We start from the raw sequence: 16688 nt of genomic DNA on the forward strand, positions 1-16688 counted from the left end.
GTACATGGTTCCAGATGGCAACAGGCCCAAAATATGGTTGTGGGTATTGATGCTACGATGCAATTCGGTTTTCCACCTCTGTGGGAAAATTGCACTTCAGGAATCCTTCAAAACTTCCAGAAAGTCTTGTTAAACTGATTGCTTACAAATAAATTTCCAGAGAACAGACAATTCCAAATGTCAGGACATTAACTAGGACCATAAACTAACTAATGTGGGCTAAGAGTATGAGGCTATTTTGAAAGGTGTAACAGGAGAAAGATAGAACGGTGTTGTGTTTTAGATTATGGGTTTTCCGATTTGTTTAAATGCGTGAGAAAAAATGGCATATCGCCCTAGTTTTACAGGAGGAAAAAGAAGACAAGAATGAAAATGTCAACCAAATATAATAGCACCCTGGAAATAAAAAAAAAAAAAAAAAGGGAGGGGTCATAGCCACTTTTAAATTTTATATACACAAGGTCATTTCTTAGATTCCTAATTTAAAGTTAGAATAAACAAGCACTGGGAGACCTGGGTGGTTCAGTCGGTTTAGTGTTTGACTCTTGATTTCTACTCAGGTCATGATCCCAGGGTTGTAGGATTGAGCTCTGTTTTGGGTTCTGTGCTGAGTGTGGAGCCTGCTTGAGATTCTCTCTCTCTCTCTCTCTCTCTCTCTCTCTCTCTCTCTCTCTCTCTCCCTTTACCCCTTCTAACCTTCTCCCATTAAAAAAAAAAAAAAAAAAAGCACTAATGTACTTGCTCTTTGAAAATAAGATCCAACTCCAAAAAGTTGATTTGGGGAAGTATTAATAAAAACCCAAAAGATTAATTAAAAAAAAATAGAAAAAGTACAGGCCCATGACAGTCAACACTATTTATATCATGCTGATCTTTTCCCTAAAAAAAGTGTGCTCAGCTGCTTTATTTAATAATCCCATCTGTGCCTACAAACAGAAAGGAACTGAGATTAATGCTGAGACAGATCATCTTGTATTTAAGAAACAACTGCAGAGTGCGAGCTTTCATTTATTTACTTCTGGAATGAGTCCTTATTAATTACAGAAAACTCCCCCATCTATAATTTTTGTTTCTATCACAGTGATTGATTATTCTATCAGAGACACCTATCTTTGTGTTCTAAGGACTCTTCTTAGCAAGGCATACAGAAGGCAATGAACTTATGAGCTAAATTTTACACCTGAACCATAAAAATTAGAAGGAAAGATGTTTTGAAAGTGAAGTGAAAACACTTACATTTTTCAGCTTCCTACTGTAATCAAGGCTCCTAATTAAGGAAAAGGAAAAGAAAATACAGTCAGAATAGCAGTTGCTTCCCTGTGATCTTCCCTTAAACACCTCTAAGATGTACTTGAAGCAGACACATATCATGAAATCAGCAGAATATATCATTTTTTCTAAGGTCTATGATGAGTGATTTCAGGTACTAAATAAAATCATTTAGGAAGCAAGGTGCAAAAGGACGAGACGAAATCAGCCTTCCAAAGTGCACCATGAAAAGATGAATGCCTTTTAACATGTGGAAAATGAAGGATTCCATCTAAAAACTAGGACTGTTTATATTTGTATTCTCAAAGCTCAGCTGTTAAGGTAAAATTTGTGCCTTGATTATAGACCACTGTGAAATCAAAATCTTACTACCCTTCCAAAATCTTTGTACAAGTAGTACTAAAAGTCTAAAGGGTCTAGAACCTTACTTAATTAAACAGACCTGAAAATATATGCAGAAGAGGCAATGTTACCCAAATATTTGTTCTTGTCTGCTACAGATAAAAATTAGTGTTGGGAATTAGCTATCAGCAGGAAAATATGTGTGTTATGTTCGAATATACACATGTGCATTCTAAAAAATACATAAGTACTTATTCTCGAACTATAAACAAAAAAAGCTAGTTGTTGATACTTTCAAAATATTCATACAGTGGAATATAAAAATTTCTACAAAATTATTCCCAAGTTTCTTTAACATGTCAACAAATAAATGCTAGGAAAAAAGAAGGACTGCATTTCTTTTTCCCACAGTAACTTCAGTTGGGGTGGAGAACAGGGGAAGGGCGAATATAATTGTATTGTATACACCAGTCAAGAATTCGTTCAAGCATTTAGACACCAATTACTTCATTGCTGCTTATTCTGACCCAAAGAACATATTAATAAATAGGTGTACAATTTTAAGTCAGTGGATATTTCAGGGAATAGAAAACAAGATAGTATATGCTAAGGATTTAAACCCATCAACAAGGACTTGGATTGAAGGAAACGTTGGTCTCATTCGGATTTAAGAGAAAGTTTTCAAGTTTCCCCTTTTTAGTAGAAAAAAAAATATGGCATTACCTGCTTAGATGTTTGCTGGGATTTTTTAACTTACAAAAACAAAACAAAATGATGAAAACAAAAATAAATCTATGCAAGATTTGAAATTGTAATGAAAGATAAGTTAAGAATGGGGAGCATAAAATGTATTCTGTATTGATAATGAAACTTCATTGACTATCATTGTGACCCAGTTCTAAAAAATCCTGCTTGGCCCATAGTAGGAGCTCACAAAATATTTGCTGAATGATTTCTACCTAACAACCAATTGTGTGAAAACACTTCCAAAATTTTCAGAGACATGCTCAGGAGCAAGCCACAGCCTTTCCTCATTTTTAGGCAATTGCTTCAATTCCCTGGAATAAACTTGCGGCATGCCTTTCTGGATTAGGCTTTCGTTCCCCATCAAGGTTGTCTGGCATCCATTACAGGTAGAGTTCACTAAATTACACATGCAGTAATCATTTGCAGCTTGTCCCTCTTTTTTTTCTTTCTTTCTTTTTTTCTTTTTAGTCTACTCAAGTTACCTCTCAAAAAAAAAAAAAAAAGAAAGAAAGAAAGAAAAGTAAGAAAAATTACCTCCAATAAAAGCTAAACTAAAGAGCATTTAAAAAAAAAAAAAAAACACAAGAAACACATCATGGGAATCTACCCCTCCAAACCAAGAGCGCACTGTATACACTGTATGTTAGCCAACTTGACAATAAATTATATTTAAAAAAAAAAAATTTCAGGAAAGTATCCACATTTGCTCTGTGGGATCTGCCCCTGTACTGTATGGCTTACCCTATTAATTAGTGGTGTCAAGGGGTGTTTTCCATCTCTACTAATGTTCTGCTCAACCCTCAGAGGGTAAAGCAGAAAGATGCAGCACTTGTATTTTAATCTACCATAGCGATAAGAAGCTACATATGTTACAAATGTTCCCTGTCTGGTGCCAGATGAAACCAGCATCATTTACAGAAAAGCTGTGAAGCAGATAGCTCATTCTATGCCCCACCCTTCATTAAAACTAGAAATGAGTTTCTAAGTACTGTAAATGAATTTACGGTATAATTTTAATACAAAGTTCCTTATGTTCTTCTAGAAACTCATACAGTGAAGGAAACACTTTTCTCCGTAATGATTCTAGGTTCAGCATCCTGCCAGGTTTGTGGGCTGCCCACCTACCATACTCATTCTTGCTCATTACCCTTCTACCACACCAGACACTTTGCTTATCCTTTTTTAAAGAGCAAGTCTGTTGCTCCTCTCCAGGCTTTCTACTTGAACTTCCTCTGCCTTGAATGCTCTGTAGGTCTTCACATGGCTGGTTCTTGCTTCCCATTCATGTCTCAGCCCACAGCCTTCAGCTGAAATGCGACTTCTTTAGAGGGGCTATGTTTGGCCACCTCTGGGCTGGTCACTATGTTTTTTTTCCAGTTTTACTGAGATTGACATACGGCACTGTGTAAGTTTAAAAAACACAACGTGATGATTTGATACATGTATATGTTGTGATGGTCACTATCTTTCACATCATCTTTTACTTCCTTTTCAGCACTTATCACTCACTCCCTGTGATTATCTTTTTGATTTACTTGTGTATTTCTTATCTCCTGACACTGTGTGTAAATTACCTGTGAACAGGAAGTGTTGGCTATCTTGTTCATTCCAGTTGTCTAGTGACTGGAAAGTATCTGACACATAGTAGCCGCTCAGTAAATAGTTACCGAATGAATGAACGAAAAATGATAATGTTACGGAAGGTGATAGGAAAGCCTTGCCTAAAGAACATAAGAATTCTCAAGTGAAGGAAGAACCAAAAAGGGAAGAAAATGAAGAAAAAGAATACAAAAGGGGAGAGAGATGGAAAGACAAGATAAAGAAGAGAGGGGAAGCACAGGGAAGAAAAGGAGATGGAGAAAAGAAGCAGCTGGAAAGATAAAAAATGACAGAAGAAAAAAAAACAGGAGAAGGGGAAGATGATACAGTAACTGAGAAGGGACCGACTGTATGTCATTCATTAGTCTAAGTGACTTTTCCTCTTTAGGTTGTTTTCTGTGTCTTTTTCCTCACAAGTTGGTTGGACCATCTTCCCAGATCTGAGCAAGCTGAACACTGAGCAAGCTTTAGCTAGAATCATACCTGTGAGAACATTCTGTCCAATTCCATCTTATAGATAAAGACACAGAGCCCTACTGAAGCAAGAGAACTTGCCTAGGATTATAGACCCAGGGAGTAGCAGGTCTAGGGCCAGACTCCTGGCTTCCTGATACCCAGGTTTTTGTAGATAGACAGTAGAGGTGATATAAATTCTGAATCTCTAAAATCAAACTATCTCAAAATTCTCCTGGTTTAGTGACACATTGATTTAGAATAACTTCAAAAAAAAAATGCAGTTGCCAACACCGTCAAAGCAAACTTTCCTTCACCCTCCAAGCGATGTGCATATCACTAATTGTTATGATGTCGTATAGTTACTACTGCTTCTGGCCACTTGCCACCTAGGTCAAACTACACATGTCAGATGAGGCAGAACCCATCTCCTAAAATGAACAATTTATAGAGGCTGGATTAATATATGGAGCATGTGATGTCTAAAATGAGGTTTATGGTGGTTTCCATATTCAAATACCATAATTGGTATTCTGTTTGTGCCCTTAAGTAATTTTTTTCCATGAGAAATATTGAAGAAAGGTATATTGACAAGAGTGAAATGATTTTATGTAATCAATTCCCAGTCACGAATCATAAAATCCAATGTGAACTAACTTGATTTCATTCAGTAGCTTCCTTTTTTTCCCCCCAATCAATACTGGCGACGAGTATACAATTAAGAGCCCTGAGTTTTGGCTTCTCTCCCTTTTCTGTTCCTCCATGATAAAATGGCTCAAAAGTAATCAAAAGAAGTGTATGCAATCCACAGACCCTATCTATGTAATTAAGCTTATTCTTAGGGCATATTCATGCCAAATGTTGTTTGACCAAAGTGGGGAATGTTTTGTATGTCATGTGTAGAGTGTGAAGGACTTCTAAGCTACAGGAAAGTTATCTCTACCATCTCATGACGATCTTTCTTCTCATTACCCTGGTCACCAGCCATTCCTTTCCAGAGAAGCACACTGCCTTTTCTTTTATTGAGCCATTCTATCCCAAAAATTCTTTGGCCACAAACATGGCTCAGTGAGCAGACACAGTCAACAGCAGTCAAATAGCCAATACTCCATCTTCAAAGAACCTGATCACTGACATATGAGAAAACAGTTACAAATGTAAATGAGGAAGCGATTTCTCCAGAATCTATTGCCCTCTTTGCGTAACAAACAGTGCTCGGATCTGTTTACCAAGTTTGTAGTCTTCCAAGAGCCTATTCAAATACCCAACTAGAGCCAATAAAGGCTTTTTGTCTAACACAGATTCTGTGCATATTTCTCTCTTGCTTCTCCCTCCAGTAAGTCTCACCTAACATTTTTCTCATTCTTTTTAACATTCTAACTCTCCATGTGTGATTTTTGCTTTAAAAAATTACATTTGATCAGAATGAAAGCCGTACACAGGGGGAAGGCCAATATGTCTTGTTTGGAAAGCTTGATTTTTACCTTCACGTTTTTATTTTATGAGACACGTGCAATACTCTGCTTCTTAGACCTTACAACATCATTACAAAGTTACAAATCAAACCATAAATAGGTTTTCCTTAAACATAAATCTTTTTTTTTTTTTTTTTTTTTTTTTTTTTTAATTTTCAAGTTAGTTACCATACAGTGTAGTCTTGGCTTCAGGAGTAGAACCCACTGATTCATCTCTTACATATGGCACCCAGTGCTCATCCCGAAATGTGCCCTCCTTAATGCCTGTCACCTATATAATCCAGTCCCCCAAGCTCCCCCTCTACCAACCCTCAGTTTGTTCTTGTATTTAAGAGTCTCTTATGGTTTGCCTCCCTCTCTGTTTTTATCTTATTTTTCTTTCCCTTCTCCTATGTTCATCTGTTAAGTTTTTCAAATTCCACATATGACTGAAATCATATGATAGGTGTCTTTCTCTGACTTATTTCGCTTAGCATAATACCCTCCAGTTCTACCCACATTGCTGTAAATGGCAAGATTTCAGTCATTTTCATCATCAAGTAGTGTTCCATTGTATGTGTTTGTGTGCGTGTGTGTGTGTGTATATACACACCACATCTTCTTAATTCGTTTATCAGTTGATGGACATTTGGGCTGTTTCCATACTTTGGCTATTGCCGATAGTGCTGCTATAAACATTGGGGTGCATGTGCCCCTTTGAATCAGCATTTCTGTATCCTTTAGATAAGTTCCTAGTCGTGCCATTGCTGGCTCGTAGGGCAGTTCTATTTTTAATTTTTTGAGGCACCTCCACACTGTTTTCCAGAGTGGCTTCATCAGTTTGCATTCCCACCAACAGTGCAATAGAGATCCCTTTTCTCCATATCCTCACCAACATCTGTTGTTTCCTGAGTTGTTAATTAGCCATTCTGACCAGTCCCTTAAACATAAATCTTGTGTTACTTACTTGACTGTTACTCTGTTGGATGTATCCTGTAGGTCACTAGGATCAAAAAGTTGAGATTCTCTAAGGCCGAGCTCTTTACAGCCTCTCAAGAATAAGATGATATTGTCCTGGAGGGAAGAAAAGAAATCCAAGTCTATATTATTTTATATTATTTTTATGATCCAGCCCTTCCACTTTAATAGTCCAAATTACCAAAGGGATGTCAGTCATTAAGACAGCAAGAGTCAGACCTAAATTATGGCTTGTTGGAAAATAAAATCATACTTGGTTAGGATATGCCAAGGTAAACAGACACTTTCAAATTTCTAAACCCACAGCAGGCCAAATTCATTTTTTTTCCTTTACCTTAATACATCTGTGTACAACTGCAAGTAAAATATCATTGAAAAGCAGAATATAGCATCTTTTAGGGCACCTGGTGGCTCCATCAGTTAAGAGTCCGACTTCAGTTCAGGTCGGGATCTCACAGTTCATGGGTTTGAGCCCCATGTTGGGCTCTGAGCTGACAGCTTGGATCCTGGAGCCTGCTTCAGATTCTGTGTCTCCCTCTCTCTTTGTCCCTCCCCTGCTTGTGTGCGTGCTCTCTCTCTCTCTCAAAAATAAATAAAACATTAACAAAAATAAATGGGAAAACAGTCTAGACTTAATTGGGAAGAGAAAAAAGAGGGGCATTGAAAGCTTTTGAAAATAATGCAAAAGACCCTTTCCAACGTGAACATTTTCTCTTTGAACTGGCAGAGTAAGAGGCACCATTGACCATTGACAATCCTGCCCTTCACCTGTTGAGAGTCAAGAATAAACAGATGGCTCTGAAAGGGACTACAACTGTGGGTCACCCTTCCGGAACTGCAGGGCATTAGCAGCAGGTTTGTTGGTTACAAGGTCCTCACTGTCCTCTTCCTAGAAGACTTCTGCTAGAGAGACCTACAGGAGAGGAATAATAAAGGGGCCTGACCAGTGTGAACCCATCTGAATACTCTAAGAAAGTTACTACAAAAATCTGAAATGATGGTGGTCACGGAATTATATTCACGCAAGTGCTGTTCAACAAAGTAAACCAAAGAGCATTGTGTTTCCCAATTACCCAGTCTGTAGGCCAGATTCTAAGATGACCCCCAAGAATGCTGCCCCCTTGTGTACACACCCTGTAACAATCGCCTCCCCTGGAGTGCTAGGGCCCCGTGAATGTGATGGATATCACTCTGTGATTACCTCACTAACCAGCTGGCTCTGAGTTCATTGAAAGGAAGATTATCTGATTGGGCCTGACATAATCAGGGGAGGATTTCAAGAAAGTGAACAGAATTGCTGGTGGCCATGAGTTCTGTAGCTGCAAGGAGATGAATTCTGTCAACAAGCACATAAGCTTGGAGGAGCCTTGGTAGCAGAGATAGGACCTCGGCCCCAACCAACACCTTGATTTCAGCCCCACGAGACTCTTAGCAAAGGACTCAGTCATGCTATGTCCATACTTCTGATCTACAGAAACTAAGATAATAAATGGGTATTGATTTAAGACTCTAAGTTTATAGTAATTTTTTATGCAGCAACCAAACAATTAATATACCCAGGCTCAAAACAACAAGAGCAATACAATAAATTGCTAACCTTTATATAGCTTATATTGAAAGCGTTCTCCCAAGAGCTTTATATATACTAACTCATTTAACCCCTGTACAACCTTAGTAGGTACTACTATTTTACCTTAGTAGGTATTTTGTAGGCGCTGATAGCAGGTATTACTGTCATCCTCATTTATAGATGAGCAATCGGAGGCACAGAACAATTAAGCACTTTGCCCAAGTTCACACAGCCAGCAAAGGACGGAGGTACAAAAACAACATGGCATATAAGATGGACACGAGCATCAAATCTGAGGCCGGCACCAAAGGAAGATGATGCTGTGGAATTAGGGGCTGATCACAGAGGGCCTTGAAGGCCATAGAAAGCAGACTACAGAAATCACAGAGGGGCTGTCATCTGAGAAATGGTGCTCAGATCTGCAGCAGAAGTAGACTGTTGGGGGTAGGCCTAGGGGGAAGTAGAGAGTGTGAAGGAAGGACTTCAGAGCGGTAAGACAGGAGGCAGGGAGACCAATGAGAAGATACTACAGTGTCACTTCGCTTCCACGGAGGTGACCCCTCCCAGAATGTTTTGTGTCTTTCCCGTGTACGACGGGCCATCGCGCACAAGACCTGCGTCATTCACACACCTCTTACAGAGTGACGAAAGCTGGTCATAGTCCAAAGCTAGCCACACCCCTGACAGTCTCTCCTGCAGTTACTCTGCATGTCTTAAAAAGATCGAATTTCTCCTTGAAGTTTTCCTCCTTTCCCTCCCATCTCTAGAGTTTTATTAGACGCGCGTGCCAGTCGTTTCCAGGGCATGCAACTACCTTTTCGGTTGGTCTGTGAGCTCTGAGGACTTCTCACCCAGAGCAAGACAAAGGATGGGTCCTGGTATTCTCTAGGAATCATGTGGCACCGCAATAAAAGGACCAACCTGTGACCACCGCGGAGTTCCACAAGAGGCACACGACTGTGGCACTTCTGGTCCTTAAGAAAGGCAAGGAGGTGCTCTTCCCTTAGACATCCCCAGATGTATGTGCCCTTGAACGCCATGCTATGTTCATCACACAGACTGCGTTGCCAGCTGGGCTGGATGACGGGGGCTGGCAGATTTGAATGACTGCCGGCCTCCTCTCAGCTCCTTGCTGCAGCCTGATGAGACTGGAGGGGAGCCAGACCCCGGTCAGGAGAAAAGCCCCAAGGAAAAGCTCCGCAGCCAAGAGCTCACAGGGGCAGCAGCCAGAGTGGGTAAAAAGGACTGTGCCTTTAATTACCTAAAATGCATTCTGCAAATTCCCATCTGCCTTGCTCTTCACACTGAGATTTTCCCACATATACAATTCTAAGAAAAACTCCCATCTTCGTGTTGTACCTCCAGAAGCCAAACTATACAACAGAGTCTCGGTCCCACAGGAGAAGAAGTAAAAGACACTGATTTACGGCAGTGACCATTATATTACCTCCTCCTATTGTAGTATTACAAACCCATTAAAACTTAGTAAGCCTTCAAAAAAAGTTTTTGAGTGACTCTTCAAACATGTCAGTCACTAAAAAACAAAAAATTGGACACTGAAGAGACACGATGACCAAATGTAATTTATGACCTCTGATTGGATTCTAGATGCAAAACAGAAAAGTAAATAAGGCTATAAACATCTAATTTAAATATGGACTGTATGTTGGAGGACATTATTGAACAAATGTTAATTTTCTTAGGCAGGATGATGATGCCATATAAGAGGATGTCTTTATTTTTAAGCAAACGTATGAATTATTTAGGGACGATTTATGATAACGTCTATGACATAATTTCAAATAGTCAGGGGAAAAAAAGGTGTGTGCATATGAGAGACAAAGAGAAAGAGAGAGAGAAAATATTTGCCCATCATGAAGAGATAAAACAAATATGGCAAAATATTAACAATTGGTGAATCTAAATTAGGGATTGGCAAACTTTTTTTCTGCAAAAGGCTATGTGGTAAATATGGCTTTCTGGGCCCATAATGGTCTCTGACAAAATGACTCAGCTCTGTCATTGCACCCAGACAATACATAAATGAATGGGAATGTCTGTAGTCCTATACATTTTATTTACGAAAGCAGGCACTGGGCTGGATTTGGCCCACAGGCTGTATGGTCCACAGGGCCTATGCCAGGTGAATGCTGCGTAGACATTCACTAGGCTATTCTTTCAACCTCTCTGTACCTTTGGAAGTTTTCCAAGAAAAGTTGGGAGAAAAGGGTTTTAAATTTATAGAAGCGTATTCAGCTACATGGCTTGGCTGGCAAGACCAATTTCATAAAATTCAAGGAGAGAACAGTGGTTGCCTCAGAGTCAACTATTGCAAAGTCACTGAGGTAAGTGATCAAGTGCCACTGATGGAAAGTTACCATCTCTGGCTAACTGGAAAGTACTGTAACCTGAGTCTCAATTCAACACAGGTACTTAATGTAAAGTTCCTAAAAAGAGTCCATTTTGTGTTAGACTAGTATTAATGTGTGTATTTAGACCGCTGTTTTTGTAACTACCATGCATTAGCTCCTCCTTGTTCTTGGTGCAGTGGTTTCCCATTTCATTCATTTGTGGACCTGCCCCATGCATGAAAACACTCCCCAGGGCTCTAGGGTTAAGAAGGCCTGAGCTTTCCGCCCTCCCTAGGGCCTCTTCTCTGAAAAAGTCCTTGTACTTTGCTACCTGCTTTTCTTGCTTCAAAGGCAAAATGAAGGAAAGCCCAGGGTGGTCTCTACCTCCAGAGTGTAGCAGTATCCCTGGCCTGTAGTACTCACTCAATATTTAAAATAAATTAAGTGCTGCATTCTAGGGACTTATGAGAACAACAACAACAACAACGACAAAAACCAATAAAATTCCTTATCTTCATGGAGCTGACATTCTAGTAGGTAAATTCATAAGGACTTACAACAAAAGTCTCTTATCTTCTGGATTAATTTCCATGATACATTAAATGGCTGGATTTGTTCAAGACATCCCTAAACAGAGGTCTGCCTTCCAGTCAGACAGTGGAAGTGAGAGAAGAACAAATATATCAAGGGACACTGTAAAACAGCTTTGGAGTCCAAAGGTCTCCAGTTAGAATTCCAGTCCCATCCATTTATTAGCTTTCGGCCTTGGGCATCGTTTCTGAATCTTACTGATCCTCAGATTCTGAATCTGTAAGGTGGGGGGGGGGTGCCATCAACCTTACAGAAACACCAGAATTATAGAGGATATATATTAAGAACACAGCCAATGTCTGGCACGTTCTGGGCATTCATTAGATGGAAGTTATTATTATATTCTTGTCAACTCAGGTCAAGAAAGGCCTATGGAAAGTGAAATGAGGAATGGTTTATCCACCCATGAAAAACAGACACAGTGTATATACACTATAAATATACACTACAGCCCTTGCCAGTGACATGGGACATGGTGAGAGGAAGAAAGAAAGAAAGAAAGAAAGAAAGAAAGAAAGAAAGAAAGAAAGCAAGAAAGAGAGAGAAAGAGAGAAAGAAAGAAAGAAAGAGAGAAAGAAAGAAAGGGAAAAAGAGAAAGGAAAAAGATAAAGTTTAAAAAGGTAGTTGCTATTATTGTTTAGTTACTATTATTAACTGCCAACTTGTCACTTTTCTACAGGCTACCTCAAAGTTACTCACAAGCTATGTACCAAAAGTCCATTTGTAAGACAGCTGCTGACATGTCATTTGTAATTATCGCACAGAAACAACCTCTGCATGGTGGTTCCCAGAACCAAACATGCCCACTTAATCCAAAATGTACGTGGAGGGAGTATTAATCATATTACGAACCTACCTGCTGAGCAGAACAACATTTCAGCGGGAAAGTGCATGCATTGAGAAAAGCCAAGCACGCAGCCTTCTTGGCTTCCAGGATTCCGGAGGCCATAGAAAAAGCTTCATCAGCCCAAGGCAGTACCACGGGAGGGAGGAGGGGAGAAGGGTGGACGAGCAATTGAGCGCAAACCTCTGATAGCACCACGGCCTGATCCTTTCTCCCCCTCATATCTTCAGAAGGCAGGTAGGAGCCTGCCGCTACCTTTCCCCTTCTCCAGCTGTCATTTCCAACTGGACAGGGACTTCTCTGTTCCTTGATCCTCTGCAGAACAGCCTGCAGCTTTCCAGCTCGGGGGAAGGAACCAGCATTTAATGGTTCTCTAGGGAAACCAAACAGGTGGTAAGAGGCTGCCTTCTTTGTCCGATCTCCTTGGCTTTCTTTCCTTTACAGCCAACAGGGAAAGGTCAACATGATGGTGGGTTTGGAGTTCACAGAAAATGAAAGGAAGCTCATTCGTGTTTCAGGTGAACCTAGACGCCTACACTGCCAGGTATTCAAGATGCCATATACACCCAGCATCCATATAATTTTCTGTTTCAACAAATGAAAAGACTGAGTGGAAATAATAAAATGTAAACTGCGATGACATCTGCTGAATTTCTTATCTTAATGCATTTTCTATAATAAATATTTGCCTTAAAAGTCTTAATAAGGATTAGGATATCTCAAAAAGATTTGCAAGTATATCAGAGAGGATCAGATCCTTTTGGAGAATCAATAACTAATACCAATATTACTTTTCTGTATTATATTACAAGGTTTGATTTAAAAAAAAAAAAAAAAGAAAGAAACAGGGGGCACCTGGGTGGCTCAGTCGGTTAAGCGTCCGACTTCAGCTCAGGTCATGATCTCACAGTTCATGGTTCAAGCCCGCGTCTGGCTCTGTGCTGACTGCTTGGAGCCTGGAAGCTGGAGCCTGCCTCAGATTCTGCATATCCCTCTCTCTCTGCCCGTCCTAGCTCACCACACTCTGTCCTCTCCTCTTTCTCTCTCAAAACTCAATAAACATCAAAAAAAATTTTTTTTAAAGAAACGTGACTTTTGTTAGGTTTTCTACAAGTGAAGCAAACAAACTCCCTTTAGCAGAAAAGCAATTACAGATTTCAGAATTTAAGGAATACGTTACCAAAACATCTCCAGGAACTTACCCCACAATTAATAGAATTTGGGGATTTCCTGGACCTGCCGTGTGCTCATGGTTGCTCTCCCAGCCTGTATGGGTTCCCGCCAAGCTCCAGCAACTGGCAGGTGCCCAGAACAATCAACACTGGCCAGACTTTCAATGCATTTATATTTGCCGGGAGTGCTTAATGAGGATAGCAGGCCTTCCACCGGGAGGTGGCTTGTTATGCCGGGGGGGGGGGGGGGGGGGGAGGAGCAGGGGGCGGCAGTTCTGGGGAAGCTTGACCCAGAAGGTGGCAGCTGGCTGGCTGCTAGAAGGAGCAGAAGACAATTTATGGATGGGAAATGAGCAGAAGCATGGCGGGTGGCAGGGAGAGAAGGAAAAGCTGGGGAGGGGAAGAAAGCCAGGAGAGGGCAGCTGGAGGAGCATGTGAGAGCCCTGGGAAGGATCTGGACTGTTCTCTGGGTGGTGAGGACACAAGGGCAGCTGAGGCGGATGGAAGGAGTCTGCGGATCTGACCTTTATTTACAGAGACAAGGTCTGGTGGCAGGAGGGGGATCCACTGGCTGGAAGACAGGGTCCACTTAAGAGATTATTACAAGAGCTCAGGGAGAGATGAGGAAAGCCTGAACCCACACAGAAGCAACAAGAACAGAAAAGAGGGGGCGGTTGTGAGCACCCCCGTTGGCTGGTCAGTTGAGTAGATGTGGAAGTAGAAAATGAGAAGAAGGAGGGTGTTTGAGGCGGTGCTGAGGTTTTTAACCACTGAGGCCATCTTCAGGAACAGAGGAGGGGGAGATTTGCGAGAACTGGAAATGATAAATTAAGTCTGGAACATTCTGTATTCAAAGAACCACAGCTCTTTGGGAGCTTCTATTTGGGTCTGGAGCTAAGGGGTGAATTCTGGTGGAATTATGCGGGTTTGGACATCACCAGGACGTGCCCATGGCAGGACAGGGAGCATGATACTGCCCAGGAGAGTTCAGACAGGACAGGAGACACTAAAACAGGACCATCCAGAATGCCAACATTTAAAGAACCGTCCGAGGAGAAGGAGCTCATTATGCCTGAAGAGAGGCAAATGAGAACAGGAGAACCAGGCAAGACTGCCAGGGAAGCCAAATGAGAGCACTGTTCAGGGAGCCCCGTGTTTTCCAGAGCCAAATGCTACTATGTTGCATCTAGGGTACCCACACTGCCACTTACTGGCTGAATAGCCACAGGCAAGTTGCTTACCTGGTCCCTGCCTCAGTTTCCTCCTCTAAAAGAGTAAATCCTCACAATGGCCTCCAAAGCCCTCCAGAAGCTGCTGCCCACTACCTCTCTGACCCCATCTCCACCGCCCTCCCTCTCCCTGCAGCCAGGCCCAACTACCTAAAACAATCTCTGGTATATAGTAAGTCAACATCCAATAAATATGCATGGAAGGAATGAATGACCATCAAAATGGAGACACTCATAATATCATAGGGCTGCTGTGAGGAGTTAAAGTAAGAAAATATACATAAAGTGCTTAGAAGAGGACAATGTTTGGCACGATGAGTGTTTTCTATTATGATACTTATTTCTATTAGAATGTAAACTGTTAAGTCGTCAACGAACGGATTTTCTATTAAAAAAATTTTTTTTAACGTTTATTTATTTTTGAGACAGAGAGAAACAGAGCATGAATGGGGGAGGGTCAGAGAGAGGGAGACACAGAATCCGAAACAGGCCCCAGGCTCTGAGCTGTCAGCACAGAGCCCGACGCGGGGCTCGAACTCATGAACCGCGAGATCATGAGTCGGCTTAACCGACTGAGCCACCCAGGCGCGCCTGGATTTTCTGATTAGAAGGACATTACTGACTTTTGGGAGAATTTCCCTGCAATGATAGGGTAGAAACCAGACTGCCAAAGTTAGGAAGTCAGTGCAGAACCAAAAACAGTGGAGAAAACACACAGAGACACCTTTGGGAAGTCTGGCAGAGAAGAGATTCTGAGGTGAGGGACGGTGGGTCAAAGGAAGGTTGGCGGACTGGTTCTTTTAGGCAAGTTGCATGGCAGGAGACACGTGGCGCCCTGCTCATCCTAGAGCTTCCCTGCCCCTCCCAGACCACTGATGCTATCATCCTCATGAGCAATGCTCATTCGTTTGAGGTTTGAGCCATCAGTTCCCCACCATAATGACCTTCCACCCTACTCGTTATTTCTGTCACAATCATGGGGGACGCTGACGCCAAGCTCACCACTCAATACAATCAACATTTTAGTTGACTTTAAATTCTCCACGGGCAGCCTGTTCGATAATCTGGCTTTCCAGTTCTTTAACTGCTTTGATTCCAAAAGTTTTTACTTACACGCCCTATTTCAGGGTCATAATCGTCACCCATACGTGACCTGTGGAGTTTTAAACTCCAACATCCTACTGTGGGTTTAGCCCCTCTCCCTCCGGGCTCCTCATTCCTTCTCTCCCATAGTGTTTGCTCTTCCAACCCAAGATGCCCCTTTTCTCGCAGTCCATTGCCCTCTCCCCTTGCTGCCTGGTTTCCTTCACGATCCAGTCCAGACCAGTGAGACTCTCCTACTGCTCCCCTTCTTGTGTCTTCGGCACCCCTACCTCTCTGTCTTTCTGTTAAGGGGCAAAGACTAGGAAAAGGAAATAGCGCAGGTGGAACAGTTAGCCTTGGAAATGAGCCTGGTGACCAACCAACACAGCCATCGCTTGCCTCTATTCGAAGAGGGATCAGGTATGCCCACTCCTCATGTTTCCGCATGAGGCGACAACACTTCCGGCCCCTCCCTCTTCTTCTGCCAGGTTGGTGTGGGAGAAAGAACAGGGCATGCTCAGTTCAGCCAGTTTGGACTTCCCCTCTGTGGAAGACAGCCTGTCTGTAAGACGTATGTGTCCTGTCTGTCTCTGCCATGTGGTAAGAGGCTTCTCTCTGTGGGGGAGGGCTGTGGTTGTCCAGCTGTGCCAGGAATGGGTGGATAAAGTTAATTCAGGAGTGAGGATTAGCAAACCCACTTGGCTACAGCTCTGAACCCATGTTCTCCTATTTGTTTCATGAGAAGTAAATCTGATATTTTGGTCTCTATTTGCCTCCTGTGTTTATGCCTCAGCTGAGAGGGGAAGAGAGGAGTATTATTTACCGATCGCCCTAAATCCCTAATGGCCTGCCCCTGGTGCTACTGGAAATAATGATGCTGTTATTGGGTCTGGGGCTGCTATAAATTTATAAGCTTCCACCTCACTGAGCCCCACTGGATTTACTTGGTAATCCTTCTAGGTGTCTTTGATCAGCCCCTCTCCTGGTCCTTGCTGAGGTTTTTACA

At 41.7% G+C, this 16688-nt stretch overlaps 1 protein-coding gene across 12 annotated transcripts in view; it reads right to left on the reverse strand.

Annotated features, from left to right (window-relative positions):
* The window catches only part of LIMCH1 (LIM and calponin homology domains 1), a 331834-nt gene that overhangs the window by 104176 nt on the left and 210970 nt on the right, over window positions 1-16688 (reverse strand). For all 12 annotated transcript variants that reach the window (XM_086705163.1, XM_086705162.1, XM_086705161.1 and 9 more), the window contains exons 4-5: window positions 6832-6938; window positions 1237-1267 (exon numbers count right to left, since the gene is read on the reverse strand). In XM_086705163.1, the coding sequence (XP_086561289.1) occupies window positions 1237-1267; window positions 6832-6938 (138 nt within the window). The remainder of the gene's footprint in view (window positions 1-1236; window positions 1268-6831; window positions 6939-16688) is intronic.

This window comes from Puma concolor, chromosome B1, assembly GCF_028749965.1.
Source record: "Puma concolor isolate L17-30 chromosome B1, mPumCon1.1.hap2, whole genome shotgun sequence".
NCBI lineage: Eukaryota > Metazoa > Chordata > Mammalia > Carnivora > Felidae > Puma > Puma concolor.